The sequence below is a fragment of the Chionomys nivalis genome, chromosome 8 (assembly GCF_950005125.1).
Source record: "Chionomys nivalis chromosome 8, mChiNiv1.1, whole genome shotgun sequence".
Taxonomy (NCBI): domain Eukaryota; kingdom Metazoa; phylum Chordata; class Mammalia; order Rodentia; family Cricetidae; genus Chionomys; species Chionomys nivalis.
The window spans coordinates 41,516,676-41,544,154 of NC_080093.1; the positions used below are offsets into that span (position 1 = coordinate 41,516,676).

The following is a 27,479-nucleotide window of genomic DNA, read 5'->3' on the forward strand; positions in this document are numbered from 1 at the left end:
TGTATACATGAGCTGACTGGGCATGAGTGTGTGCATACAGTATCTAGGTTTTTTTCTGCTGTATGCAATATTTCACACCCAGCACTAAGAAGGCTGAGGAAGAGGATTACCACAGGTTTAAGGCCTCTATAGTAGTTTGAATGACAGTACACCCAAAGGCTCTGCCATTTGCATACATGGTCCCTAGTTAATGACATGTTCACGAAGGGCTTTGGGAATTTAATGTCCTGTCATTTTCAGTTTGCTCTCTGCCTCTTGTTTGTAGTTAGATGTGAGATCTTCACTGCTGCTCCAGTACAATGACTACCTACGTGTTGCCATACTTTCCTGCCGTGACAGTGATGATCATTCATCCCTCTAAAACAGTGGTTCTCAACCTGAGAGTTGCAATCCCTCTGGAGGTCACATACCAGATATCCTTGAATATCAGGTATTTGCATTATATGATTTATAACAGTAGCAAAACTAGAGTTTTAAGTTAGCAATGAAAATAATGTTATGGTTGGGGTCAGCACAACATGAGGAACTGTATTAAAGGGTCACAGTGTTAGGAATCTAGAACCATAAGCCTAAAATGAACTCTTCCTTCTCTGAAGTGCTTTGGTCTCAGTGTTATATCACAGTGATAGAAGAGTAAGAAATATACCTTATCTCAAAAATCAAACCAAACTAAATAACATCTAGGGTTTTTCCTACTCACAGAAACAAGTTGTATTACAACATACAAATAAAATGTTTAAAAAACAGACCAAACACCTTCGTTAACGAGTGGCAAAGGTTCTCACTTAGCCTAAACTATCACACAACAAAAGGAAATCCAGAAGAACTGTTTGATGCAGGTGCTGTCTAGGACACCCTAGACAGGAAACAGGAAAGGACTCTACTAACGCATAGCTAATTTGGGTGCTGCAGAGGAAATGTCAGCCCAAAAGACGTGGTTGGAAGAGGAAAATGATCTCTACTGCACTGAGCACAGCTTCTACTCTTTTAAAATGAAATGCTAAAAAGGACAACAAGCATGGCCCCATGAATACTAATAAAGGCACAAAGCAAATTCCATCAACCTTCAGAAGTGATGTAACTGATTTTCTTTAATATCATGTATTAATCTAGGAAAAATAAAGGACCTCATACTCAGCCACACATCAACACAAGCTGAACAGCAAACATCAGAGGCCTCAGGACTGCTGTTGTTATATAAAGAATGAGCTACAAAAACATGTGTTCTGCCTAGGGAGCCTGACCAGTTAAATTTTTTTCGGGAGGTGGGGGGTGAAGGGGGGTAGAGAAGACAAAACCGAAAAAAACCTTTAACTACAAGGGAATCGACTCAACTTTTATGTGGTCTCAGAGAGGAAAAGCAAAACTGAGTGACTTTCCCTGTCCAATATTAAAACTTATCACACAGCTTGATCACTGGTAAAGTTTACTATTGACAGAAAGAGACAGAAAATAAACAAATGGCTCAGAACACTCAAGGCAACCACAAGTACATAAGCGGGCAATGTGTGGCAAAGGTGGCCCTGCGCTGTCCTGACATCTGCTAAGTGAGCTGGGTTAACAGATAGCCATACAAAAATTAAAACGTGACTTCTTATTTCACACTGTAGTTTATGATATATGATAAAGTTAATTTTAAGTCTAAATGTAAAAAGCAAAAATAAAGAATTTAGAAAAAATCCAGATTATTTATAAGAATTTAAGGTAAGCAAAGATTACTTCCAAGAGGACTAATTAGTAGGAAAAAAGGTGAGTAACTGGACAATTGAGAACTTTTATTGGAGGAACCAGTAAATAAAATAAAAATAAAAAGTAAGCCAAAAAGTAAAGAAGATATTTGCAAATGTATTTACTAATCAGAGACATATAAAGAACTCCTTAACATATAAAGAACTCCTACAAAGCAATAATAAATTAGATAAACTTTAGATAAAAGTTTATGTGTTTCTGCTAAAGACAATGAAAAAAAAAAAACATGAAAAGGTTCTCAACACAATTATCAAGGAAATGAGGGGAGCCAGAGAAATGGCTCAGGGGTTAAGAGCACTGGCTGCTCTTCCAGAGGTCCTGAAATCAATTCCCAGGAACCACATGGTGGCTCACAGCCATCTACAATAGGATCTGGTGCCCTCTTCTGAACTGCAGGTATACATGCAGAACACTCATACCTAAAATATAATTTTTAAATATTTTTAATAAAAAAGAATAAAAATTAAAACAATGCAAACATACTAACTAGCTACCAGATTAGCAACAAAGACAATACCAAGTATTGTAGATGTTGAACAACTACAGTCCTTACAGACAAGGCCCATATAAATTGGTAAATTCTAGAAAACTATTTGGCGATATATATGCACTGGAACTGACTATGTGTCAGTTCTAACTTTCTAACTTAATGCTGTTATCCTAGGTATATACTAATCTAAGTTTACTGAAAGCCAGTTTCACGAGTACATATATTTGTATTATTTGTGACAGTCACTCACATTATTAAAGAAAACATACACTAGAAATACTATAGAATAGTTACAAAACTAGATGTTGCACAAATGTGACTATTTATTGGACAAAACAAATAAAAATTTTTTTCATCACCAACTAAATTATATGGAACATTGCTATCAGGAACGAGAATAAATGAATTCCTCAAATCTGACTTAAGTAAAATAAAGATACCAAAGATGATACACTGTGTGCCTTTGCTCATATAGGTTGAAACACCGGCCAAACTAAATGTCCTTAAACATCAAGGTGGTGATGCCCTGTGGGTGGTAATAAGGCTACAGTGCTGGGTGTGCTGACTCAGACCAGGGATTTAGGTGCAGACATATCCAGGGTGCGGACACTGCTGGGAACACGCACGCTCCTCTGTGTGTAAGCTCTACTCCAGTGGGACTACGGAGGGGGAAGCCAGTGTCGGCCTACTGCTGGGTTCTTCCTTCACTCAGCTCGATCTGATAAAAACAACTCAGGTGTTGACCCTAGGTAAGTATGGCAAGCCTGATACCTGTGGACCAATTTCAGTTAGGAAAAAAATCTGGGAATGTGGCTCGGAATGCACAGAGACCCAGGATGGATCCCTAGCACATAAGACAGGCATGGTGCACACCCGTAATCCCAGTATTAGGAAGGAGGGAGTAAGAAACTCGGGGTTACCCTCTACTACAAAGTAAGTTTAAGGTCAGACGGGTTACAAGAGACTCTGTCTTAGAAGGAGGGAGAGAAGGGAGAGAAAAATCCCATATTCACTTTCCACTTAAACGTGTCTGCCATGAAAATAAAGTGATAAACTGCAATGGAATCAAGTGCAGGAAATATAACTATGAAGTACTTTCAATTTAGAAGAAAACAAAGGAGCCAGTTACATAGATCAGCAGGTAACAAACGACACCTGTCACCAGCCCTGTGATCATGACCGGGATCCATAAAGTGGAAGGAGAGAATCAATTCCTGCAAGCTGTCCTCTCACCACACACACAGTGCAGCAAGCATGTGCTCCCATATAGATAATGAATAAACACATTCTTGAAAAGAGAGAATACAGATTATAGAAAGTTTTTTTTTTAAAACTGATAATAAGGGTAGGTAAGAGCATCTGCTACACAATCACGAAGAGCAGAAATCAGTTCCCAGCAACCATACAACAAACCAAACACTCTACAAACGCTTTTAACTATATGTCTGAGGCTCCAAGGCTTTTCATTTTTATTTACTTATTTATTGCCTCTGCAAATCCAAGGGTGTGTGTGTGTGTGTCTGTGTGTTACACACAAGTACACCTACAGTAACAGAGACATACAAACCTACACACGCAAATAAGCTAGAGTAACTGACACAGTCAACTAGAGATTCAGTATCAATTCAACTCTCCCTGGGGAACAATGGTCAATGAACCCAGAAAACACTGACTGACTCATCAAATTGGTCGTGAAAAGTCCCTCAATTCTTTTATTCTTTCTCTGTTTTAAAGAAACAACAACAACCAAAAAAAAAAACCCTCAAAGATCAGCAAGCTACCAACAGCACTTACTCAAAATTTCTATCTTATTTTGAACACTAAAAACTCTGCACAAATGTAAGCATTTTTTTTATTTATTTACTTTATTTGTGGGACATAGATAGAAAGACGGAAACTATTAAGGAATACTTTCTAAACAAAATCTGTTCATCTTTTTTTCTAGGTGCTTTACACTGTAGTGGGAGTTCTAAGCACAACTGCCTCCCGCCAGCTGTAACACTGAGATCAGCATGACGGCAAGTATTAGAAGGGATTTTGGGTATCTAGTCCATCACTTGCTTTAACTTAGAAAAACTGCTTTTGAGAATTTCACATGTCAAAAATCCATAATCTTTTCAACATATCCAGATAAGAAGTGCCATGCCTCCCCTGGCATCCCACCACAATGGCCGTCACTGGGAGGATAGCTCTTCCACAGACACCTCCTAAATTCAGCCATGCTGCCTAAGACATAAAGATGAGCAGAATCTAGTCTCTCCATGATGACAATTCATTTCAGACTGCCTTGACACTCGCTGCCAAAATTCTAAACAGTTTTCACGTGCACTACCTTTTGAATTTTGAAACCATCCTATCATTATTCGTCCCACTTCCACATATAAGAAAATTCAGGCCCGACTATAAAGAAATGAAGGTTTCATATGAACTTTGAAAAATCTCAAGATTGCTTAGAGTCAAATGCTGGTATATGCTTGCCACAGTACACAGCTATTACTGAGTCAACAGCTTCTATGAGCACCTTTCCATCTTGTAACCCAGAGTAAGTCCAGAATAAGAACTTTTATTTTAGGGTAAATGCTAAGTAAACTCAGAAAGTTTGCATCTACAAAGAATTCACATGTCATCTCATGTTATAAATTGACAGTGCACTTTGGCAATAGAGATTTGTAAGCCAAGCCAGAAAAATGCTCCTTCTTCCACTAGCAGTACCCAGATTTCCCCACGGACTGTCAATCACATTGACCAGACTTCCTTTCCCGGTCTAAAGAACCAGCAAAGAATCCAGGCTAGACCAGTCCAACACTCTTTCCCAGGAATCTGACTGAAGTGAGCAGTGAAAGACTGAAGCTGCCCGAGGCTCATCTCTCCCAATCCCAGTCCTTCAGCTCCTCAGGCCTGCTGTGAGCTCACACCTTCCAAAGTTTTCTTCCTACTTCGTCAGTCAATTGTTGGCTTCTGCAGCCTGCAATTCTTTGGCTCATCTGACCTCTCAGACAGACATATTAAAACATGTGTCTATTAGTTCTGTTTATACATAGAACTAATAGTTTGTTTATATAGGTGGAAATTCCTACAGTGCAATAAGCCCATGATCATTCTGTGAACTAAGAAAATTCCTTCATGTTGTTTTTGGTTTTATTTGTCTGTAATTTTTAAAAGTAGCAATTTCTTATTCAGTTGATCAGAGGTAGGAATACAATGATACAGCCTTCAGAATTTCGGCTATTTTTTATTGGAAAATAACTGAGGATCTTGAGGGCTTTTAAGTAAAATGTAAAAATTTCAGAATAATTTAAATGGGATTAATGTAGCACGCTCCATTTTTAACAAACGTTTATGAAAAGGTGTAGGTATGCACGTATTGTGGAATATCCTGATAGAACTCTGATTCTCCTGAGACTGCCATTAAAGTTTAATCTTTAATTAGTGAGCAGTGTTAGCAACTGGCTGACCAGAATTAGCCATAGAGGTTTAGGAGGACCCAGATATAGAGAGACACAGTAAGTAGCAGAGAGGGGCTTAGAAAGATTCTCAGGCCCTTTTGAATCAAGAAAGGAAGAAAGAAGGTTGTCACTTCTCCACCGCTTCTCTGAGTGCAGTAGGGTTTTTATCCCAATATCTGACTCCGGAGTTTTTATTGATAAAGGAACAATTAGATAAATGCTTCATACATGCACATAAGCAAGAGTGTGAAGGCCAGAGGACAACCCTGCTACCATTCTCAGAGGCTCTTGCTAACCTGAAGCTTTCCAATTAAGCTAGCTGGCTGGATAATAATGAGCCTTAGGGACCCTCCTGTCATTGCCTCTCCAAGTTGGATTTGCACTTCTGTGTAACCATACCTCAGCATTTCACCTGGATTCTGATGAGTGAGCTCAGATCCTCACACTTGCAAGGCAAGTGCTTTACTGACTGGATCATCCCCCCAGCCCTACTGAGCTACCTTCATGGGACATGTCCTTCCTTGTTCTTAGACACTGTACTTCTGTTCCTCTTAGTACCCCTCAACCCCAAAAGAAAAAGGAAGACAGGTGACATAACAACAAAGTCCTCAGCTACTCAGGCAAAGGGAGCTACAAGTCAATTAGATGCTGGATGAGCTTGGTCATCAGAACTTCCAAGACTAAACTTAGAAACTGTGTAAGGTTGAAAATCCCTTGTAGAAAATGCTTGCACCAGAAACATTTTAGAATTCAGAGGGTTTGGATTTGGTAGCATAAGCATTTATACAAGTATCTGTAAGATGGAAATTTATTTCTTTGTCATGCTCATAGTATGTACATAGCCGGATGAAAATTTTACAAGGATTTTTTGGTTTTTAGTAATTTTACTGACTTTAGAAGAGGGGTCTGCAAGGCCCAGTAGGCAAAGGCACTTGTCATATACACTGACCACCTGAGTTCAATCCCTAGGACTTACAGGGAGGGGGCAGACTGATTCCTGTAAGTTATCCTTTGCCCTCCACCAAGAGCACCATAACATTTGAGATGCTCAAAATATAGAACAAAAGGAAAGATGAAATTGTCAGCTTGACGGAAGCACAAGGGAAGTCCTCAACATAATTTCTTTTCACGTAACAGCACCAAATTGGGTGTTTTTTTTTTCTTGCTGAGACTGACAATGGTACAGACTATAGATACTTTTACACTGCCTGATACCCTGAGTTGACAGTTCACAGAAATCAGAAACCAGCTGCAAAGTGACACCAGGATGCTCCTGGTCAGGAGTGCTCTACTTAATGAGCAAAAGTCTACTTTGTACTTGGCATGTTGTAGGGGAAAATATTACCAAAGAGCATGCTTGCTTCCTGCAAGGCACCTTGCAATCTGACTAAATAATGCATGCACATATGAAGCAATTACAACAGGAATACAGGAACAACACCAACTGTAAAATCCAGACCTTCTTCTCCAAGCTGTACCCTCAGATAATTCCCTAGCCATGCTTACTCAGAAGCAGAGGGTTGCTTCCTTTCTATTAACAACCAAATTCTAGACCAAGACAAAGAATTTAATTAAAAGAGTGCTGTGGGACAATGTTTTTACCTGTAAAGATTTGTTTCTTGTACTTGTTTAATAAAATGCTGATTGGCCCATAACCAGGCAGAAAGTAAAGGTGGGGCAACCAGACAGGAAGCAGAGACAGGGCAACGAGAATTCTGGGAAGACGGAAGTTTCAGTCTACAGTCATGACCCATCCACTGAGGAAGCAAGATGTGACTGCCTCACCAAAAAAGGTACCAAGCCACGTGGCCAACAAAGACAAGAATTATGGGCTAATTTAAGTTATAAGAACTAGTTAATAAGAAGAGCCTGAGATACTGTGCCAATCAGTTTATAATTAATGTAGATCTCTGTGTGTTTTCTTTGGGACTTAACAACTGCAGGAACCAGACAGGACAGAAACCTCTGCCAACAGAGCATATCTGTATATGATGATGGAAATTCACTCTTTGAGAAAGAATTAAATAATGAAGTAATCTCATGGTTATACACTTTGCATAAGCAGGTTTTACTAAATGACAATCTCCTTTATCATTAGCTATGAACACTTGTATTCAAAGAGAAGACAAGATGGTATTTATAAAATAAACAAATTCTAGATCACTGTATCCTTAAAAGATATACTAACATGTGTTCGCTCAACTTGGGGTGGTTAGAAGCAGCTCACCAATATATAAACATGCTTGCTTACTAAAGAACTCCCAAAGACAAGATAATGGATACCTACATTTAAGGAAAAATTAATCTTGGTTTGGTAAAAGTGTGCAACTTACTGCAATTTATTACAAGTTGCTTCCTGAGTTTGGAATCCTTAGAATAGAGAGAGGCTTATAAAAAGACACTCAGTGCTATGCCATCTGGTTCACAGATCCTTCCATAGCCAGAAAAATTTCCCATTCAATGAAATAACACTTAGACAATATCAAACAAAATTTCAATAGTACTGCAGCATTCCAAAAGATAGAACCAATTTTGCAACTGTGAACTATTTCCTAGTATCAAACAGGTCAGATAACAGTTAGGCTATCTCTTGCTTTATAACATATAAAAGCCAATATAGTGGAGTGTAATAGAAGAAGACATTCAAACACGAACCTCTGGCTTCTACAAGATGTACCTGTGCACCCATGCACAAAGGGGAGGCAAAGAGAAAGAGGAGGAAAGGGAGGAAATGAGGGGGAGAGGAGAGAATAGGAAGGAGGGGGAAATGAGTGCATTTCCAACATCTACTGTCCATTCTAAAAGTGCTAAGGCACCATTCATGAACCACTCTGCCAAATGTTTCAACATGTCCACTTACCTTATTGTGTTCATACTTGTATGGGATCTTGAGAGTGTCCATAGCTCTGATCATGGCCTGCATGGCTGTGAAGATGTTCTGATACACCAGTTTGGTAAAGCCCCTCTTGTCTTCATCAGAGTATCCTGATCCATGGATGATCCTCATCTGCTTGATGAAGGTACTCTTGCCACTCTCTCCTGTCCCTGGAATTGAAAATGGCAGCAGTGCATTAGATCACAATTCCTTTGCTGGTCTCCGGATAACAAAACTAGATACCAGCCCAGACTTTGCAGACACCAAAAGACCTGCTGAGAGAAGCACTCATAGAAAGTCCAAATGCTACCTACAGAGGACACTTGGAAAGTTAGACCAATGATGGTCCATTTCAAAGGCAAATGAGCCCCAAAACTACTCCCATCTTAGGAAGCCTATGAGCATAAATCTACCAAACACCGACTTGTAACCCTATACCTCTGAGAAACAAGTGCAACTGCATTATGGAAAATTACTGAAACTTGACAGAGCCTTCTCCCTGCATTCTGGAAATGGCAATACCCTTATACTGATACCTTTCAGAAATAAACAAGAAGAGACCTAAAACCTAAGACATTTTTTCTCCAGCCTGGAACTGGGGCAAAAACAGACAAAAGATCCTTGGTAGACACAAGTTATGCTCTGGACCACAGTATCTACAGTGCTTATTACCAGGGCCTAGTTTAGTTCTCTCTGTCACTCATGAGAAACAACAAATTATTGTTGGGAGATGTTTTTCTTCTCTTCACCATATTCAATATATATTTCTAAATCTGAAAACTTCACATTTCTGAACACAAATGCCTTTTGCCATGTCCTTTTCCACTCTCCAACAATGTAAAGAACATAAAAAGCAACACTCTTGGTATTTAAGTATGAAAGAACAGAATGAGAAATGATGGCTTTCCTCCCAGCAAGCCTGCTAGGAAGGAAGGGGAAATAGGAGGAAGGAAGAAGAGTAAGAGCGAGAACTGCAAATCCATCCTCATTCCATTTTGCTTTAGTGATGTTTAGATTTTATTGCTGTCTTCATAAACAATCATAAAAATTCAAATAAATACTAGAATTTTTACCCAAGTATCTTAAATAACTGTCAAGCAATACAAAGCCCTCAGATGTTACAATGAGCGGTGATTCTGGACCCGATGATCTACTCTAGGTGGTTTGTCTATATTTCACATGTGTGGGTACATGCACAAAAATGTGCATATGGAGATCCATGATAAATGTCAGGAATTGTCTTTGCTCACTCTCCTCCATATTCATTCATTCATTCTCTTTCAGTTGAACCCGTAGCTCACAGATTTCACTAATATAGCTAGCCAGCCTATTCTGAGGATCACTCTCATCTTTGGAGCCTTGGAATTATGAGCTCACATTTACAAGGGGGTAGGGATCTGAGCGCCAGTGCTCACACTTGTGAGCTTTATACATTGAGCCATCTTTCCAGCCCTATGACTTTTAATAAGGTGATATACAACACCTTGAAACATAAATATAACACTGAAATGTGAATGCTAATTCATTTTAATGGAGTTAATTTGAAAATTATAATGAATATTCTATAAATCTCACCATGAATACCAGATATTTGAAAATGTCTCTCTCCAGTAGAAATGTAACCACAAATTAGTAATTATTATTAATTAATAACCTATAGACGTTAGTACCTTTACTCTTTTTAAGCAATGAAAAAGATGTAAGAAAAGCACTTAAGAATTTTGTTTTGTATTATTATCTCCATCCAAGGACTTGTTTTTGAAGACTGACTGTAGGTATGACCATCACACTTCTGCCAGACCCTTATACTACAAAAACAGCAAAGATTTTTCTTTAAAAAAAAAAAAAAGAGTATGTGTGTGTGAGAGTATAGTTATGTACATGTGAAGGCAAGTTCTCAAGAAGTTCAGAGAAATAGAATCCCCCCAGATATTTTCTGGAAATTGAACTCAGATTCTCTGTAAGAACACCAAGAGTCAAGAGCTAACTGCTGAGTCATCTATTCATTCCCAAAGATTTTCATTTTTAATGATGTGTGTGTGTGTGTGGGGGGGGGTCCTGCATCTGTGCGTGGAAATGTACCCATGAATGCAGATGCCCAAGGAGGCCAGATAGGGGAGCCAGACCCCGTGGACCTGTAATTATAGGTAGTTGTGAACCACCTGACATGGGTGCTGGAAACTACACTTGGGTTCTCTGCCAAGACAGAACGTGTTCTTAACCTACCACTGAGCCATCTCTCCAGTCCCAAGAGATTTTAATTTATAAAGTTAACAAAAAAGAAAAACAGCAGAGTCAGGAACTACCCCTTTCCTCCTGGTCATCCGAAAAATCTTTACATAATTACCCCTTAAATAAAAAAGACAATGCATGAAATATGAGCTACACTGGCTTGTGTTTCTTTAGAACGTATGAGGCAAGAGCAGTCAACACTTATCTCTTTGGATATATTCCTGGAGCCCTTAAGAAGGATGATGATAGTAATTATTATTTTGTTATTAATATATTGATTAATAAATTAATATAATTAATATAGATATAGATTTATTACTGTTGTTGTTGTGATTATTTCCTACTGCCAGAAACAGAGCCAGGCCTTCTTTCTCCCTCTTCCCATCTGCTGGGCGCTGCCCTGCAGGCTGTCAGGTATAGGTTTCATGAACATCTTGGCCTTTGCCTTACATTTACTGCTTAGCCAAGACAAGACAGAGGCAGCAGTGAGAAAGCAGGAGTTGTGTTCCTACAGTAGCTACTCTGATGTGCAATGTCCCCTTCAAGAGACCACAAACTGCTGCTTTCGTCTCTTGAGTTTCTGGCTCTTACCATCCCTCACTACCTACTTCTGGTTCACTCTTTCATAAATCACTTCTCGGTTATTCAGTGGAAGTGTGTCAAATGTTTCTGACCAGAACTGACTACAGAAACTAAAGGAAAAGAGGGGACAATTAAATGATGGACAGGAATTGAAAGGGAAGAGACTACTCTTTCTTCCTCTATTGGCCTGTTTTTCTATGAGTTGCTCTCTGGCTTGTCAAGTACAACATTTTCAGTACCTCATTCGCAAGACACTCTTTTGGAAGTCAACTGTGATGAAGAAAAAGAGGTCACTCGGTTAAATGTAAAAAAGCTCAAACCAGAATTTTAGGCTGAGTCTCCCCTCGGTACTAAGAAACATAGAAATAATTTAAGCCTATTAGACAGACTGTGTGCATTGTACACAGAACCCTCCCACATTCATATTCTCTCTCTCTCTCTCTCTCTCTCTCTCTCACACACACACACACACACACACACACACAGAGGACACAATAATTTGTGCTTTCTGGCAGCTTTTTTGTAAACAAAACAAAGAAACTGGTGCACATCCTTTATACTTTACCAAGCACTCTGACATACACTATGTTCTGCCCTGTCAAAAGTCAGTGATATGGATGTCTGTATCATCACCCTCCTGCCCTGCTCTTTTTATTGCTACAACGAACACATCTCCCATCAAAGCATTTAGTAATATTTAACAAGCAAGTCAACATATAAGAGAATGTGAGACCCATGAGAAATCTGCTTTCTCCTTCAGTAGCTCATGATGAACACGGCTAGAAAATGTCCCTATAAACGGTGCTTGTATCCTGAGGAACATGCTCTGCACTTCTTATCTTTGCTCCTGGACATATTCAAACTGAAGAACCATGCTACCTATTTTTCCCCCAAGCTATTAAAAGACCAGTTCACCTAGCATCTTTAAGTGGCTACAAAGAACATCATGCTTTTTCTTCCCCAATCCCTGACTCTGGATAAAGGGCACAGAGTATTCCCTACTTCACTCAGCATCTCTTGCCATCAGAACAAATATTAAACACATTTAACAACCTATAATGGAGTACATGGCTTGGGAGGCTCCCACCCTCCATGTTCACAGTTCGGGTTTTGTCAAGATCAACACAACCAAAGCCTACAGAGCCTGCCTCAATTCTTATCTTTTTTTATTCAATTCTCAGGAAGCATTCATACACTTATGTTAATTATTCTGCTGATTTGCATTAGGTGATCTGCAAATGGTTGTCAAAATGACTTTCAAATCTACTCATACATTATCTTAAGGGTCATGAATTAGCATTTATTACTGAGAGCAATTATAGATTTAGTGGTTTGCTCTCTCTCTAATTAGCATTTTTTGTTGAAGTAATCATAGACTCATTGGTTCTGTCTCTCACACTCAAACTACCTTTCTGGACTACTCTCTTACCAAAAGAGCTGCCAATGGACAATCACACACACAAGCACCCTCATGTTCTGAAAATGCAACTTCTACTGTTCCTGTTCTGAAGAATTCTGGTGCCCATCTACACATAAGGATCCAGCAAAACAAACACTGATATCACCAGGAACCTATCCATCCTCTTTCCCATCGAAGAAAGGCAGGAAACAGACCTAGGAGGACATCTCCCAGGCTGAAGACTACAGAATGAGTTCTAGGTTAGCCTGGGCTACAAGCAAGACTCTGTCTCAAAGACAAAAACAAAAACAAACAGTAAAACTAAAACTAACATTGATGTGGTTTTTGACCATCTAAATATACTAAAAGTTCTGAATGTATACACTTTTAAATAGTAAATGAGTTATATCCAATTTTTTAATTTAATAAACAAGTTATAATTTGGAGAACAGAAAGTGTCTTCGTGGTAAAGCTTTATGGGAAGTTCTTTATGCCCATTCACTCACCTTCCCATTTCCTTCCCTAGAAGCCTACCGGTATTATTTCAGAGAAAACTTTCAAGCCCAGAACTCACTGGTTTTACAAAGGAGGAAATGATTCATCCTCCTCCATCAGGAAGAAGACAGACTAAAACCTACCACAATCTCCTCGCTGTGAAAGGCTCCTGATCGTATAACAATATCAACTGAGCTATCCTCCTACTTAACAAAGTTAATATTCATCCTAGAATGTGCTTTTAAAATTAGAATATTTTAAATATTTCTTTCCAATTTTCCTTTTCTAGGTAAATGGTTTTTGTTCTTTCTGTTCTTGAACAATGCCATATTGTTTCTATTTGCCATCTGTGGTAATTATTCCATGATACTAATCATGTTTTTTGGAAATTATTAATGACTGTCTAAAAGGCTATCACAAGGACGTGTAATACTTAACAATTCCCCTGGCATAAGGCATTCTGAGTATTTCCGACTCTTTGATTTGTATAAGGAATGACGGGAAGAGCATTATGGCTAACTACTTCCTTAGAGGAGCAGTGCAGAAACATGCAGAGCACCTCTGGGGTGGCGCTGGGTTCCTACAGCTATATCCCTCCTACTCTTTAGAAGCCTAAAATGTAAGAAACAAACAAACAAAAATCTTACTTCAATTTATATATTCACTTATGGAAGAAACATGTTCTAAACTTTTCTTGTCTGTATTGCTTTTCTGAACTTATCTTTACTTAAAATGTTATTGAAGGAATTGCTTTCTCTGCTGTTTCATTGGACTGTTTTATTTTTTAGGTGAAATTTGTGCTTGGGTATAAGCATTTCCCTAATTTGACATCTTTTTACTTACTAGTTTAAAAATTGGTGTATAAATTTCTAATTTCTTGTGTTTACAGATCTATTTCCTGATTTCTTTCATTTGTTTGTGTTATTAAAAGCCTCAGACATGTAGATGTTATTCTAGATTTTATAAAAGGTTTACATTTTATACCTTCTCTCTTCATATTAATATGTGCTGTGTAGTGTATTTCATTTCATACCTCAACAGTGTTTTACAAACTTCATTCTACATCATAAAGCCATGTTCGCACAGAAGTATTCCTACCAGAGAGAAGCGTCTGACCCCAGTACAGGATTGCTATACATCCCCTTATCCGCTCAAAAATGTTGAGCAATTAAAAACATGGGCCAGAGGTTGGGAATGTGCTCAGTTAGTAAAGTGCTCACCCACATGTAGGAAGACCTGGGTTTGATCCACGTAAAACAAGTGTGGTGATCCCACACCGGTAATCCCAGAACTTGGGAGGCAGCATTAGGAAGATAAGAAAACCAAGGTTATCCTCAACCACTCAACAAATCCGAAGCTAACCTCGGATACATGAGACCATGTCTCAAAAGTAAAGAAACTGAATATATGGACCATACTGAGTCTTCTGATAGCATCGTGGCAAATCCATCCTTTATATCCTTCCTGGAAAACTTAACTAATAACACATCCATCATTGACATTTGCTGACTGCACATTTATGTAATGATGGATTCTAAAGAAAGGACTGCAGAAAAAAATATTCCACAATGTTAATGATCCTAATCTCTTCTCAGCTTTATAAATCTATCTGTACCAACATGGTACATACTATGTGTTGTTAACCACCTTAGGACATAGTGTATACTATGCACCCTTAACCACTGTAGGGCATGGTATATACTATGTGCCCTTAATCATTGTGAGGCGTGGTATATACTATGCACCCTTAACCACTCTAGGACATGGTATATACTATGCACCCTTAACCACTCTAGGACATGGTATATACTATGCACCCTTAACCACTCTGGTTCCTCCTACTGACAGTTTTCTCGCTATGGATAAGTTCACACTCTGTGTAAGCATGCGTTCTCATGCAAACACTATAGTCTTCTCTGGTATACAGTCCAACCCTCTGCGATCTCTGCAACTGTAGTTGTCAAATCCCAATATCTATTTTGTCTTCTTGATGTATTCATGAGTGGATGCCATTTCCCTCCTGGCTTGGCATTTATCAAAGCCTTGGTCCTAAACTAGCACTCTGAAGTGTGACAGTAAAACCACATGAGAGATGCGTTCTTACTATAAATCTTAGCAACTTCAGCATACAATTTTTTCTTTTCTTATGAGAATTTACACTTAAAAGACGCACTCCACAGCTTCCACCTGGCATATGTGAACTGCCATTATCACTACTCTTCTGCTTTAGAGGCATTATTAAATAAGGTTACACAAACACTAATGCTATGATTTTTACCACAGTCAGTCAGATAAATGAGATTCGACTAAGTAAGTAACAAGATAGCACAGACAGTGGGGATACATGAGAGAAAGGGATGATTAAAATCACATAGCAAGAGTGGAGGTGTGAGATTACATTCTACTACTTTGAACAGTATACAACTTAAAATATATATTATTCATTTCTGGAATTTTCCACTTAGTATTTTTAGTCCTCAGCTAACCATAACCAGATAACCAAACTGCAGAAAGAAAATCCCAGAAATGGAAAGTACTGTCAGTTTTTAATTAGTTAATCCATGTTAAAAGTATCTGTTACATAAAAGTAAATATATACTACCTAAAATTAGAATGTAAAATCAAGCGGAAAAATTAGAAAAGATTAATATAAGCCTAGGTAGAGTGCCAAAAAAATTCTGAGAAACATTATTTTAGTGAAGTATTCTTTTTTTAAAAAAAATATATATTTTTAAATATTTATTTATTCATTATGTATACAATATTCTGTCTGTCTTATGTCTGCAGGCCAGAAGAGGGCACCAGACCCCACTAGAGATGGTTGTGAGCCACCATGTGGTTGCTGGGAATTGAACTCAGGACCTTTGGAAGAGCAGGCAATGCTCTTAACCTCTGAGCCATCTCTCCAGGCCCCTAGTGAAGTATTCTTAAAAGTCAAAACTGTCCAAAAAGATGCAGACTGAACAAGCCAACACAAGACTGCCATTGCAGTGCTGAGATGTGCTCTAAAAGCTAGCGAGGATGTTTTCAAGTTTCATCCTGCAAGTCTCTTCCTCACCTCACCCTAGTCTTGGCCCTGATACAATTCTCTATTCCCCAAATCACTGAGGAAGCTCAGAATACTGAGATCTGCAGAATCTCAATATTAAACACCATGCAGTTCAAATCATGCCATTCATCTTTTTTTATTTTTGAGTATGTACATGATATTCTTTCAGACTTCTAGGATACAAAGCATGTGTTGCCTTAACAAAGAGGATATTAGGAACTGGGTATAGCAATACTCTCCCATAATCCCAATACTCCAGAAGTTGAAGGAAAGGGACTGTGAGTTCAACACAAGCACAAGTATACGAAGAGATCTTGTGTGAATTTTTCCTTGGGAGACAAATAGATATTTATTCTCCCCAGACAGGATACTTGCAACAGAACAAAGAAACTATTCTACTCAAGTATAGCTTGGTGAGCCAGTGAGTTTAATTGTGGTTATTTATGAAAGTATGGATAAGAAAAAAGAGCATGGGTAACTTCTGAACCAATATATCACTAAAGATGATGACTATATATCCTTAAGGAAGAACAGGGCCTCAAGAGCCCCGCCCACCTCCATGAAAGAAAGTTAATGACCCTACTCCTGAGCAGGTTCCATATAGGTAATCAACGCTTCTGTTTAAGAGGACAAAGGACCATGCTGTGCCCAGAGGATGCATCCACAACATATGCAAATGTGCACATAATATATGGTAAAAGATGAAGAATAAAATATTGAATAGTGATGGGCACTATGCATTTAACAGTTAAATCTGATGAAGCTAGTGGGGCACAGTAGCACAGGAGACATAGGCAGGCAGATCTCTGTGAGTTCAAGGCCAGTCTGGTTTATATAGTGAGTTCTAGACATGGATGGCAGAGACAGGGATCAAGGAACATAGAATGTTGCTCAAAAACATTTCAGCAGACTACATAGCTTTGAGAGTCTTGAAAGATAAAGGACATGGTTTGCTGTGTTCAAAATGGATGGTAAGGCTAAGTTGGTAGGTTATTCCAGTGATCCAAGCAAAAAAATAAAGGGAATTTAGACCAAGATGGCAGGAGGATGGGATGTGTATGGTAAGAGTTCAAGGCAGGAGAAACAGAAACCCCAAGTTCCAGATGGTTGGATAAAGATAACACAGCCTAGAGAAGCCCACAGTGGAGTCTCTGGAGAAAGAGTGCATTCACCCCAAACTGTAAATTTATTCCAAGGAAAACCCTTACCTATACCTATAAAGTCTGTAGCATTGACATGGAAGATACCCACGACCTAGAGGATGTGGTTTTTATTCCATTTTCTCAAATACAGGCAAGAACATGGCTGTGACTAAGCTCCTTCTGTTAACAGATGGATGAGTCAGAGTGATTGCAAAGCCAGGGTTACAATTTCACTTCCTAAAAGATAAATATCCTTAGCTAAAGAAGTTATTTTGATCTCTAAGTTACACACACACATTTATTTATAATATGACACCACTGCTATATATCCACTTCTTTACAGAAAACAAGCACTTCACCAATGTTATTTGGAATGCATGAAAGGGACCATGAAAATACCAAGTCAAAATAACAACTCCACTTTAAGAAAACTCTTCAGACTAAATATCCACCCACAGAATTTAGCATTGATTTTTTTTTCACAAAATAAAAAGCATGAATGCATTCCATCCAGATATCTAGATCACACATAAAAGTATCCCTTTAAAAATGATGTGGACAGGAAATGGTGAGATATGCTTCAGGAAACTATGTGCAGACCTCAGTGAGCACTTCCTTAGGGCAGGTCATGTGCCCCTTTCTGAAGCAAGCAACCTATCTGCAGCAGGGGACAAGCCCAAGGTGGGCCTGACATGCTAATTTCCAGCTTCACATTCATCAGACCAGCCACAAGCAAACTAGCAGCATAAACAGCTTCCACCTGAGCAGGGACCTCATTGTCCTGAGCCCCCAACAATGACTCACATGGCTCCTGGAAGCTTACAGAGATCAAAGGAGCCTGAGGAACACTAAGAATTCTCTCTGGCTTCAGGTTTTATTATTTCCCTTCTCTGTATGTTGTTTTACAACCTTAGAAACCAAAAGTTATGATTTTCTAATAAGAAAATGTCAACCTATTATTTAATATACACTCAATTATCAATTCAAAGGAACTAAAAAATATAGTAGTCTTCTTTCAAGGTTACCATGTCCAATAGAAATATGAGTCATTCTGAGCCTGTAAAAATGATTATCTTTTAAAATAGGGGAATTATTAAGGAGCAAGAGGGAAAAGTCAGTTTAATTAAGAAAGGCAATGATCCAGAATGTCTCAATAGATAGAGAGGAGCTCAGATCATAGAATGTCATGCTTTGTTTTGAACACCAGTGATTTCAAATGGCACTAAAAATACTAGGAAGGACTTGCATGTGCTCTGAGACCTAGTAGGGATAATGTTACAGAAGAATTTTGAAAATAGAATGTTATAGAAAAACAAAATTGTTAAATCCACTCCTGCACAACAGTTATTGATGAACATTGTCCATGTGCCATTAGAGATTAAAGTGAAAATTAATCTTAAACAGGACCTGGTAAAACAGACCTATAAGACCAGCACTTGGGAGGCAGAGGCAAGAAGACAGAATCCAATGCCAGCCTTGAACAAAACTTCAGAGACTGTCTAGCAAAATCAGTATCAGGAGGCTAAGAAGATGACTTAGTTAGCAAAGTGTTTGCTGTGCAAGCATGAGAATCTCTTTGATCCCCAGCATCCACATGAAAAAAGTTGGGCACAATAGTGTGTGCCTACCATCCCAATGTCAGGAAGACAGGCACAGAAAGATACCTGGGGCTTGCTGGCCAGGCAGCATAGCCAAATTAATGAGCTCCAACGTCAGTGAAAGGCACTGCCCCCACCCCCCACCGCAAAAAAAGAAAAAAAAAAAAGACAGAAAACAACTAAGAAAGATAGCAACATCTACCTCTGCTCACCCTAGTGTGTTTGTACATCCACATATGTGTATGCACTCATGAACAAACACCAAAAGAAAGCAACAATACAAAGCAAACAAAATAAAACAGAACTACAGAGGAATTCTTCCTTTCGGTTGGGGAGGGGGCTTTAGGAGGAATGGTGGGATCCATGATTGAAACAGATAATGCATTATTCCCACTTTTACATTCCCACTTGGGAGGGGACAACTAATGCTGACCAAAAATATCAATACCTACTAAGGTATTACTAGCAATATTATTAGTAATAATAATAACACCCAGCAAGGATTCTTGGCTAATACTGAACATTATTTAGAACACAGAGACATCCAAAGGTTAATTTCAGAGAATCTAGTAACTACAGTGTGGAAAGATTTACTAGCAACCACTGGGATCTCACTTCCCCTAGAACAGTGGTTCTCAACCTATGGGTTGCCAACTCCTTTGGGGGTCAAATAACTGTTTTACATGAGTCACATATCAGACATCTTGCATATCAATATTTACATTATGAGTCATATCAGTAGCAAATTTACAGTTATGAAGTAGCAATGAAAACAATTTCATGGTTGGGGTCACCACAACATGAGAAACTGAATTAAAGGGTTGTAGCATTAGGAAGGTTTTAAGAAACAGTGTTCTAGAAAGATACAACTAAAATAATGTTTAGACTGAGTCTTTTGTATCCAATGCTCAAGTCTGGAGACAAGTACATGAAGTAAGTACTTCTCTTGATAAGATGTGATTTACTCTGAAGCAATCCAACTATACCTCTTGTAAATTTACATGTGCTATCTAGAGAGGAACAACTGTCACCAACTGATAGCAAGACAATTTCTGCAGCCAGTTAAGAATTGCCCTGTGGCTAGCTTTGATGGTATAAGATGGTGTCATTCAAGTATCCAAAGGAGGGGAAGCAACCAACAGTCCTACCCAGTTATAACACCTAAGTTGCGGGAGCTCCTTCCGCTCCTTCAGCCAATAGCCACTGAGATATCTCCCTTCCTGATTGCGCAGAGGGCTGTTGTCTGTTACGGTGATCTGTAAGTTTTTCCCCCTTAAATAACCATTCTATTAATCATAATTCCAAACTGGTGTGGGACTGTTTGTGACTTACGCCTTCACACCTATAAACCACACACAATAACAACCAGCATGGCAGCATAACCCTAACGTATAGTAGTGGCATGCAGACCTCAACAATAACCAGGAGCTTCTCTAAGTAGACTTAAGACCCGCTCTGCAAAGGGGAAGCTAGGCCTAGTACTAGAAACCAAACTAACTACTCAGTGCTAGTGAAGTTGTTCATCTTAGAGGATGAAAACATACAACCGCCATTTTACTAAACCAGCATAAACTCTAAGAACGTTCTTAATCTTTGTTCTTGTACTCTAAGATAAGTGTAGACCTCATCTCTTCTCAAGCAATTTCTCTTTGCAAAAGATGGAGACCAGTGCAGAAAATCACAACCAATCAAGATGCAGAGTTATAGAGTTCAGTCCCAGTGGACACATCTATAAAAGGCCTCCTTCACCTAAGGCTCAGAGAACATTGTGGAAGAGGGGCATAAAGATTTTAAGAGTCAGAGGAACAGGGAACAGGCCCATAAAGTCACCCAACATAACTGCCCAAACATGAGCTGAAGAGGGGCAACAACAGATATGCTAACGTAGAGAAAGTGTAGGAAGCCTTTACCCAAAACTCCAGACAACTAAGGAATGAGCGCTGAGAGTGGGAGAAACAGTCTTCCCCAGGGAAGAGCACACCAACTGGTTATCCAACACCAAATTGTCTGCCCTGAAAACATACATGCTAATAACATTATATAGACGAGCAGGTTGTATTTACATACTTAGCAATGTACATGTACATATGCATATAGATATGTACATATATGTGAGAACAATTAAAGAAAAACAGAGGCCATAAATCTAAAGGAGGGCTGGGAACGGGGGAAGGGGAAGAGGAAAATGAAGCAATTACATGATAATCTCAAAAAATTAAAGAAGGAATTCTAAAAGAATTATCCTAGGATTTATTCCATTAATTTAAATTCTGTCCTATTCTTTGTTTTCTCTGATGGCCATATGATTCTACAGCACCCAAGCCAGTGTCAGTAGGAGACAAGAGAATGATAAAGAACCAAGGCTTTCTCAACTCTGTTTTCAGACACACCGATGGTCAGTCTAAGCCTCAAGAAGTGAGGAGTGCCTTTCTACAGAAATCGGCCTTCTTCCTGTAAAGATAATACTTGTCACTCAAGGTGAACACACCTAGAAATGTCTGAGCAGGACATAAGAACTGGCTCTCTTAAGCCAGATTTGTTACTTGAGGAGATAAAAGAACGAATGTACCGCAGTACATTTATTAATGTTTCTATACGTTTTTCATATATACAACTTCCCATCATCTGACTGGTGAGGAGGAAGTAAGACCAATGTCTTAATGCAAACTGAGCTTCTCCTCTGACCCCAGAACCAACAGTCAGTCATTCACCACCAAGTTCAGAGGCAACAGAGAAACATCATAACCAAGATAACATATGGCTGTTGGTAAAGGTCACAGGACACACATATAGAGAATAAATTTTGTAGCATATACTCTGGTGTTATGTTTTTATAAACTGATTAATAACACATTAATGTAACATTTATTTACCTTGGATAATAAAGTATGAGCAAAATTTAAAACACCAAGCAAACAAGCAAGAAGCCAAGCAACTTATACCCTACCCTTCCTTGAACTGTTTCATGGAAGCAGGGAGGGGAATATAAGACACCTAAGGAAAACAGCGCATCACAAAGACTATGATGATGAGAACCAACAATGAAGTTGACAGAAACTAAGTCAACTGAATGAAAAATATTTGAACAACAAAAAACAGAAAATACCAAATCACTAGTCCTTGCTAAGTTACCTATCTCCAGCATTTGTAAAATCACATTACCTGTCCAGCCCATTCTCCCCAGACACACAGGACAGTTGAGGTGGGGCTTCAAACCCAAAGGTTACAACACTGACTTGCTTATCCTGTTGTCTGCCCATAGCTTTCTCAATTACATTTACCAGTATTTTAAGGCTGGAAATAGACTACACATTCAATGGAACAACTGATAAAATATTCTGCTATGCCACAAAACTGTGCTAAGAATGTGGAGATGGGACAGCCTTCCCTGACCATGCAATCTCTAATGCCTATGACTACCTCAGAGCACTGAGAAATCCAGGACAATCAGGAAACACAGAGCCTGTCTCAAGATATGTGTGTGTGCATGTTTAAAGTAATTAAGACACTGCTGATTTATTTCATTATAACAAAAACAAGCATAGAAAAATAGCAGCACAATTGAGTGTATAACTTAATGCCAGCATACTTGCAGGTATGTATAGCCATCACCACAGTCAACTTCAGAACATTCTCTTGTAGATAATAAAGGTTCTAATGTGTTGTCAAACAACTAACTACTAGAAACAGCAGATTAGTTAGCTATATAAGCTGGTTACTAGAGGACTTTCTTTTCCCTCTACCATTTTTTTCTACTTTAACACATAGATTAGAATGTAATTAACATCTTAGAAGGCAGTTGCAATTTCCAAGAGATACCCAGAAAAAAAAAAGAGATGTGCCCAAAAAAAGTTCCTAGTGTGTGTGGTTCAGGCAGAATGTATGGGTCTGAACTATAGAATGAAAATGGACAAGAATTAAGAATTTACCACCGAAAGGACAGGCTGGAGCTGCTCTGTGCTGGAACAGGGGTGAGATGAATACAAGAGAAAATAATCACAGCTCCACTGCATGAGTTGGGGAAACAGTAGTAGCATGCTTAGCCTGCCCCATCAGAAGATCACGAAGAAAAACCTAGTTTATTGAAAAATGTGTTGCTTTTGTAAGTGTACTTGCCTATAGGATGTGAATGCTTGAGTGCAGCTCTAGAAACCTGCCTCCCATGCCTATGCAAGAGAAACACCTCTAACACGTACAGCTAAGCACTCATCCAGGGGCCAAAGCATGGGGCACTTCCGGATACAAGGCTTACCATGGAAGAAGGACCAGTTGATACAAAATAGGTAGCACTGGGAAGGTCCACTATCTGTCTGAACAAAGGAGGAGAGGGCAGGAAAGAAGGGGCTGTGTGTGAGGACTACCCAAGATACCTTAAGATGGGAACAAACAGACCAAATGGATCGAGCCCAGGGCCATGGACCTCTTTCACAGTGTTCTCTTGTATCAAGTGTGCCCCATGCATTCATAATGCAGTAAAGGAACGAAGGCCAAGGATGGTCCCAGAAATGTGAATATAGGCACCTATTATATGTGATCTTTTATGGCAGTGACCACTGGATTTTGCCTCGGAAATTCCTCCACTGGGCGAGAACTAAACTTCTAAATTCTGTTAATGCAGGCAGTGGCTAGGAGTGAGTCATATGTCTTCAGTTTGAGCAGAAAGTATGTCCCTGTATCACAAAGAACAAAACATGTTTCTTCACACCTCCCAAGGAGGCTTAGTCATCTTACTTGAAAGTCAGTTCTTTTCACTAAAGTTAACTAAAAGTTTGGAAGGGCTCAATTGATATCCCAAACTACTGTTGAGTTTGTAAGTTCATGTAATTTTACTACTTTGGGATAGTATAAACCATAAATGATTCAAACCACTAAATAAAATCCACCCTCTTTCCTCTCCCAATTTATCCCCAGAAACCTATAACCTAAACTACGAATCACTTGGGGGGATCATTACAGAAATTTCATTTCAACCTAATTTTAAACTAATTAGACTGTCCTAAAAAAAAAACTATAAGTAGTCAAATATGCTGCATAAAGAGAACACTTTTAGTTGGTACTTTGAGACATGGTTAGTGAACTCTTATCCACATTAAGAATTATAAGACCATGTGGCAAACTTAAGTCCCTGCTTATTTTTTCAAGCAAATCAAATAAATTTAGTCTGATTGCAATACTTAGCATTTAGAATTCCCTTCTACTTAAAAGATCAGGCTGATCATATAATTTATGATCCCTGACTTTTGGAGTAATGGGAACACTGCTAAAACTCATGCAGAGTACTATGGAGAAAGCATGGTGATGCCAGTCAAACTGGGATGTATATCTGAGTGCCCTGTTGACGGCATATCCTGGAATGAAAGAGACCTGAAAGAGCACACTGAACAAAACCATAAAGCACATTTCATACAGGTTATAGAATGAAAACAAGAAAGCTCACTAGTGCAGTATTACTCGGAGCACTTAAAAGTCTACAGCACAAGAATAAAAAGCTACAAAGGTGGCACCACCCAGAAGTGACACACATCTTACAGAGCTAGTCTCGAGCTTTAACTGTATGATTTACTCTTTGTCTGCTTTTAGGAAATATTAAGTGGCTATAAAACAAAAATTAATAAGGCTAACTAAAAATTTAGAAGGGAAATTTAATTGGAAATTAGAAGAATGTATTAATAGGAAAGCTTAATTTGAAATTAGAAAACTGTATTACTTTTCTCATTGTTGTGACCAAATAAATCCTTGACAACAACCAACGTTACGAAGGAATGGTTTATTTGGGTTTGCAGTTTGAATGGGCACAGTTCATTGTAGTGGCAGCAGTTTAAGGCCACTGGAACACTGCACAAGCAGCCTGGAAGTAGAAAGCAGACAGAAAGTAGTTCCAGGTTTTAAATGTTAAAGGCCAGCCTCACGGACTCACTTCCTCCAGCAAGGCTCTACCGCCTACCGGTTTAGTAACTTCCCAAAAGAGCTGGAAAGCAAGCAGTAAAACACAGGATAAGCCTGTTCACACTCACACTGCAGCAAGCACTGAGTAATTCTGTAAAAGTAACAGACCCACAGAATTGAGACTCCACAAACTTACCACTGTGACAGCTCCTGTTATGAACAACAATATTCACAAAAGAACAAAAAGAATTGATAGCAATGGGGGAGGAAGAAAGATAAATTATGTAAAGTGTTTGAAAATTACATTTTTTAAAGGAGAAAGGAGCTGGGATAAGTTCTGATGTTAGGAAAACTTGCCTATCACACAAAGGGTCCTGGGTGTGAGCCCCAAGACTGCCTGAAGTAGGTGTGTGCACAACTGGAATTCCAGCTCTTGAAAATACAGGCCAGGGAGTGAGAAGGTCAAGGTTCTCTTACCTACCCAGGGCCAGCAGGGATTATGTGAGAACTTGTCTACAACATTTTAAAGCCAATAAGGAAAAATGACTAATTCAGAATATAATCCACTAAGATAATTACAAGTCATATAGCAGTAATATACTTTTCCCTTGTTTAACTGGCAAAGTTTTTTTTGAGATAAGGATCTCACTACATATCGCCTAAGGCTGTGATTACATATATGCAGCACTGCTGTCTGTGTAGATGGAAAACTTGTTTAGAAATGACAGCAATCAGAATTTGGAAAGCTAAGGGGAAAGTGGCAGTCTACATACCAGTGTGGGATACACAGGAAATCTACAATGCTTTCCAAAAGACCTAAGTCACAGCCAGGATACACACTTCTGCAGTAATAATTTTACACTAATGCTTCACAAAGAAATACATAATTAGCTAATGATGGCGACAAAATGTGTTATACAGTTAATTAGAAACATTAAAAATTAAAACCTAAACATTCAACAACTGAGAAGAGCAAATGATAAAACTCTTTATCAAAAAGAGACCATACAGCTACAGAAAATTGTACTTACTGTACTTCTTAAATAGGAACTGTGGGCTCCAAGTCCTCATGTAAACATGCCTTAAAAAATATGCACATACATATACACACATAACATTACATAAAAAGTGGTTTTTAATAAAAGATTTATAATAAAAAGCTAAAATTAATGATATCTATATGGTAGAATAATAAACTTCTCATTTCCTTTGGCTAACTTATATTTTCCCAATTTAACAAATTTAAAAGGTATGACTTTGTAAAATAAAAAATATGGCCGGGCGGTGGTGGCGCACGCCTTTAATCCCAGCACTCGGGAGGCAGAGGCAGGCGGATCTCTGTGAGTTCGAGACCAGCCTGGTCTACAAGAGCTAGTTCCAGGACAGGCTCCAAAACCGCAGAGAAACCCTGTCTCGAAAAACCAAAAAAAAAAAAAAAAAAAAAATGTCAAAAACTGAAAAGTCAACATTCTGCCTCATTCCAGGAGACTTTAAACTGTGGTGTGACAGACGCAGTAACAGAACTAAAGATCATGACCTTTAAGTCAGAAGACAGCAAACAAAACGTGGAATAGAGTAGTGACTGACTTCCCAAGACCAAGTCTTATGAAGATAAAAAATTAGAGAAAAATATACAAGAAAGCGTTAAAAGTGGTCAAGTATTTTAAAAATATATGATCGTATTAGTATAGCATATGCAAGATATTCCAGAATTGTGCCCCGGGTTATTATTAATTTACAATTATATCACTCTATAAACACCATGATGTCATTACAAAATGGCTGTCTAAGAGCATAAATGATCTGGCACACATTTAGCTTAAAGTCTTGGTCCTCATGTTACCAGCCCCGGATCAAAAAAAAAAAAAAAAAAAAAAAAAAAAAAAAAAAAACCAAAAAATAACACATTCCCATTATGTTTCTTGTGAAACTCACCCAAAAGTAAGAAGACAGTAAATCTTCACTAAATATGATACCTTAATAGCCCTCAACACCTCAGGAATTCAATTATACGTGAGATACAAAGAAAAGAGGTTGGCCATAATTATTAGGTTTACCCACTTCCTAATCCATGCACAAAACATTAGAAAATAAAAAACACTTGAAAAGAAATTTACTAAAAACTATACAACAGCTTGAATTGTAACAATACAAGTAATAAAGTTTTTTAATATTTGACAAGTTTTGAATGGGTATTTATTAAATTTTAACCAATCTTTGTAAATCCTACCCAGCCACTTATGCACCGTGGATGGTGCAATCACGGAGTTCCGGTTTCTTCTCATCAGTGGACAGAATCGGAGCAATAACCACTGACTGACAACAGCACAGGCACAGAGCACAGGTGCAGTGAAGAAATAACCTCAGTGAAGGATCTGAACTCACAGAACCCATTTGTCTTCAAAGGCTTCTCTAAGCAACACAAATCTGAAGGTTATTTAAACCCAGGAAACAAAGAAAAGGGCTCCCTCTTAGGGATTTTGATTCTTAGACCAAACCTGAACTTCATAATTTTCAAATCAAGCTACAAATCACA

The 27,479-nt window shown here is 38.6% G+C and overlaps 1 protein-coding gene across 1 annotated transcript in view; it reads right to left on the reverse strand.

Annotated features, from left to right (window-relative positions):
• The window catches only part of LOC130879335 (guanine nucleotide-binding protein G(q) subunit alpha), a 235,515-nt gene that overhangs the window by 139,380 nt on the left and 68,656 nt on the right, over positions 1-27,479 (reverse strand). The window contains exon 2 of the mRNA XM_057777692.1: positions 8,546-8,730. Coding sequence (XP_057633675.1) covers positions 8,546-8,730 — 185 coding nt within the window. The remainder of the gene's footprint in view (positions 1-8,545; positions 8,731-27,479) is intronic.